Consider the following 4,134-nt stretch of genomic DNA (forward strand, 5'->3'; position numbering starts at 1 on the left):
TAAAAGTGAAGCTGGTTAGAATGGCCAATCGAATCTAAAAATGCCTTCACGTGTACTGTTAATAATATATATATACCGTTATCTGAATAATACCTTAAGCCCTTGTGGAAAAAAATAAAGAAAAAGCAGTTTAACGTTTCAAGCACTGTAAAACTACAACTCCCACAATGCCATCTTGTGCCAGACTTCACGTGATTATGACTCACCCCTGCTTCATGTGACCACTGACAAGCAAACATGGCGGATGTAGAGGCATCGAAATCTTTGAGCGGACTGTTGAATGGAATAGCTCAAAAAGTGTATTATAGCAACAGCGAAATCACAGAGGAGCTGCTGAAAGATGAGTTGTATCCCGAGCTGTCGCAGGAGGAGTTCAAGGCTTTGCATGAAAAGATGAAAGCCCTCATTAAGGTAGGGCAGACGAAACTCCATCCTGAATGTAGCCTACTGCAGAAATATCAGCCACAATATAATGTTTTATTTTTCTGTGTTCACATAAATGAGCGTTATTTATATAATAACTACAAATATGTACTTAACAGTTTATACATTTAGTGTGAGCAGTAAGCAGAAAATTGGTGGAAAGTAAATACTTGCATTTAGCCTACTTCAAATTTGAGGTTTATATTTACAACACATTAGAAAGAATATGTGCAATGTCCGTTTATTACTATGCAAGCTATTGTGCAAAAAAGTACATAAGGAAGTACCGGTACCTAGAATGAGGGCAGTGCAAGGTAATGTTAATTTGCTAAAGAAAGAACAGAGTATCAGAATAGTTTAATGTGAAGATGATCTGAAGTAAAGCTGATCCAACAGGTAGATTTTAAATAATAACTAGTGTATTTGAATCTGTAGGCCTACTGTAAATGGTGATGGGTAAAACATATTAAAACTGAGATGTTTACATACATTAGTCTTTGCCTGTGTGTCTCACCTGTAGACAGCAGGGGGCAGCACTAACATACATTACATTCTAACCACAGAATGAGATCAAGGAAAGCCAAGAAAACAACTTTACAATATTTTACAACAATCAATTCATAACACAAGTTAAGTGCAAATAAAAAGATACTTTCAAATTCTGTATAACATTTAGGAATAAGGCATTTACTGTTGTCACGATTAGGACAAATTACTGTAAACTCCTTATGGAAAAAAAGTATACAGTATGCAGTTGATATTTTGTCCGACTACCGCTTTATGGACTTAAGTTTTTTTCTTGTTTTTTCTTTTGTTAAATAAGGCGAGCTTTTTGTTACACTTTGTACCCCTTCTCCTCATTCTGCGTTTGGGACCTGATAACCCCCCACCCTGACACACTGGCGTTTCTTAATGTCGAGTAAACCTGCTGCAGAGCCACTATTTCAAGTATATTACGGCGCCGAAGGACTGTTTAAATGCATGTTAAATGCCCAGCATTCAGCGCCACTCGATGGCGTAGTATACTTGAAATAGTGGCTCTGGAGCAGGTCTACTCGACATTGAGAAACGGCCACTGTTTGAACTCCAGCTTTGTAAAGCACCTTCACCCACTGGACTATAACACCCCACACACACTCAGACACTCAAATACAGCACCAGACACTTTTTACGCTACTATGGAAAATCTTGCACTAATATACATTTCCCAAAGATATTGAAGTGACTGTTATTTTGTATATATTGATTGTTGCGCTTTTATTTATGTCTTCATATGTGCATATGTATAAATGTGTCTGTTGATTGTGTATAGATGGATGGATGGATAGATGGATGGATAGATAGATAGATAGGTACTTTATTGAACCCAATTTGGGACATGTTGGTGTTGCAGCAGCATCAAAAACACAAGGCAATGTACTTAAGAGAAATTAAGACACAAGAAATAAACAGTCTAAAATATTTCAGAAATAGAAATGAAATAGCATTACAAATGAAAAAAGTAAAAAAATAAAACATGCGGAAAATATACCAGTGGAAATACAAATTTCCAGTAACAAATATAATGCAGGATATTATTGTGCAAGAAAGGATTATTCAAAATTAAATAGAATATCAATGTGAAATGTAAAATGTACAAATATTCATATTTTTATATATATTTGAATTTTTGTATTCAGTATTGTGGGAAACGGTATTTCGATCTCTATGTCTGTACACACAAACTGAAAGATTGACAATAGAGTTGACTTTGACTTTGACTTGACAGTCTATTGCCACAGCAGACATGGACCCCTCCCAGCTGGAGGCCTTCCTCACAGCGCAGACGAAGAGGCAGGGCAGCGGGGGGCTGGGTGCCGAGCAGGCCGCCGCCCTCTCTCGCTTCTGGAAGAGCCAGCGGGTGCGGGTGAGGGAGAGTCTGCTGTCTCAGAGCCGCTGGGAGCCCGGTCTCAGGGGCCTCTCCTGGAGGGTGGACCTCCACACTGCGGCCAGCCGGGGGGACCCAGCCCACAGCGGCCCCGTGGCCCTCATGGAGCTGGAGCTGGGCCGAGCCGGACAGGTGAGCCTGAAGAGAAGCCATTCAATGTCTCTTATGCTCCGTCTCAATTTGCGTACTTATTCAACACTCAAGATTCAAAGGCTTTGTTGTCAGATGCAGAGTAGCTACAGTGTAGTTATGGCAATTACAATCTTAAAGGGGACCTATCATGCAAAATGCACTTTTTGATGTCTTTTATACATAAAGATGTGTCCCCGGTGCGTCAGGGAATAAAACCCTCTCTCTTTTCCTCCGTACCCAAATCTTTTAAAAACAGGGGTACAACGAGCGGATACAGATTTGCTGCCGATCTGACGTCAAATCAGCGGCGGACCCACAGAAAGTTGCTATCAGAAACAATGCCTGACGTGTTTTGGACGTAATCTCGTCTTTGTTTACATTAGCCTCGCTAACACTCAGAGCTAACATGTACTGAAGAGCACATGTGTTTAAAAAGCAGGAAATAAAAAAAGAACTCACCTTGTGATAAACCTGCAAGAGAAAAAGCATTAGAGCTCCATACTGCTTCAGAAATAATCCTTGATGTGGTTTAGAACAGGATGGCGTTTTATCACAACAGAATTTAACTTTATCTCCGGTAGAATTCTGATCAGGCATTAGCTCCGCCTCCTCTTTTTTTTTTTTTCAAGCTAAGGACCCAAAATCTGCGTTTCTCTAGCAGGGCTGCAAAAGAGGGGTATGAGCAGTATGAGGGCATGGCTACAATGGGTGATCTGTTTGGGATTTTAAGCAAAAGATTTCACAGACATGTTTTGTATAGGTATGACCCTACAATGTATTTGTCCAATATAAAAAACGTTAATTCATTCATAAACGATATCACCTTTAAAGGGGCCCTATATTCAGGTTCATAGTGTCTCTACTGTGACATGTCTCCATGCTTTAATGTTCAAAAAGGTCTTTATTTTTCTCAAAGTGCCTGTGCTGCAGCACCTCTTTTCACCCTCTGTCTGAAACCAGAGCCCAGTCTGCTCTGATTGGTTAGCTGGCCGGCTCTGTTGTGATTGGACAACCTTAGAGATGTCCCAATTTACCAACCGTATAATCTTGTGAGCATAAAACATTGAAAATAATAAAAAATGGTTGCATAAATGGATAATGGATTTGTCCGTGCTGCAGCCGAAGAGTCTTTAAGAGTTATTTATGGGTGAGTAATTTCCTGCATGTAATCACAGCCACCAGTGTTTCTTTATCTCTCTCTTCACTCTCTTCTCTAGTTTCTGTCCTCTGTTCAGACGTCTGTCAGCAGGGATCAGGACGTTTAGCCCTCACACTTCACTTTCCTTTCGCTGTCTTCCAGGAGCCATGAAGGAGGCCATGTCCACACCAAGGTGGTATCAATCTGTCATGAATGCAATGTTTCTGTCCACACTGGCCTTCTTCACGTTGACCAATGAGTTTTTTTTCTGCCAGACTTTTCCTTTCTTGGTAGCCTACCATTAACTTCCAGGAATCTCCACTTGTTGTTGGTAAATGACTAAGAACGGATATATGACCCCAAAGTAAACAGTGAATGCATCTTTTTACACTCACACTGATTAAAAAAAGAAGATATCAGTTGTTAAATGTTGAGCTCAAGACAAAGCTAACTGTTTCCCCCAATTTCCAGTCATTGTGCTAAGCTAAGTTAGCCCACTGCTAGTTGTAGCTGC

The 4,134-nt window shown here is 40.2% G+C and overlaps 1 protein-coding gene across 1 annotated transcript; it reads left to right on the plus strand.

Moving 5' to 3' along the window:
• Positions 1–201: 201 nt before the first annotated feature.
• On the plus strand, positions 202–3,813 carry commd1 (copper metabolism (Murr1) domain containing 1; the record flags this gene model as incomplete). Its single annotated transcript, XM_010773267.1, has 3 exons — positions 202–411; positions 2,192–2,582; positions 3,783–3,813. Coding segments are annotated over exons 1-3 (596 nt in total), but the record flags the coding sequence as incomplete, so codon positions are not given.
• Between the last annotated feature and the right edge of the window lie 321 nt (positions 3,814–4,134).

Source organism: Notothenia coriiceps, unplaced genomic scaffold, assembly GCF_000735185.1.
Source record: "Notothenia coriiceps isolate Sejong01 unplaced genomic scaffold, NC01 NC01_scaffold00012257, whole genome shotgun sequence".
In the NCBI taxonomy this organism is placed as follows: Eukaryota; Metazoa; Chordata; class Actinopteri; order Perciformes; family Nototheniidae; genus Notothenia; species Notothenia coriiceps.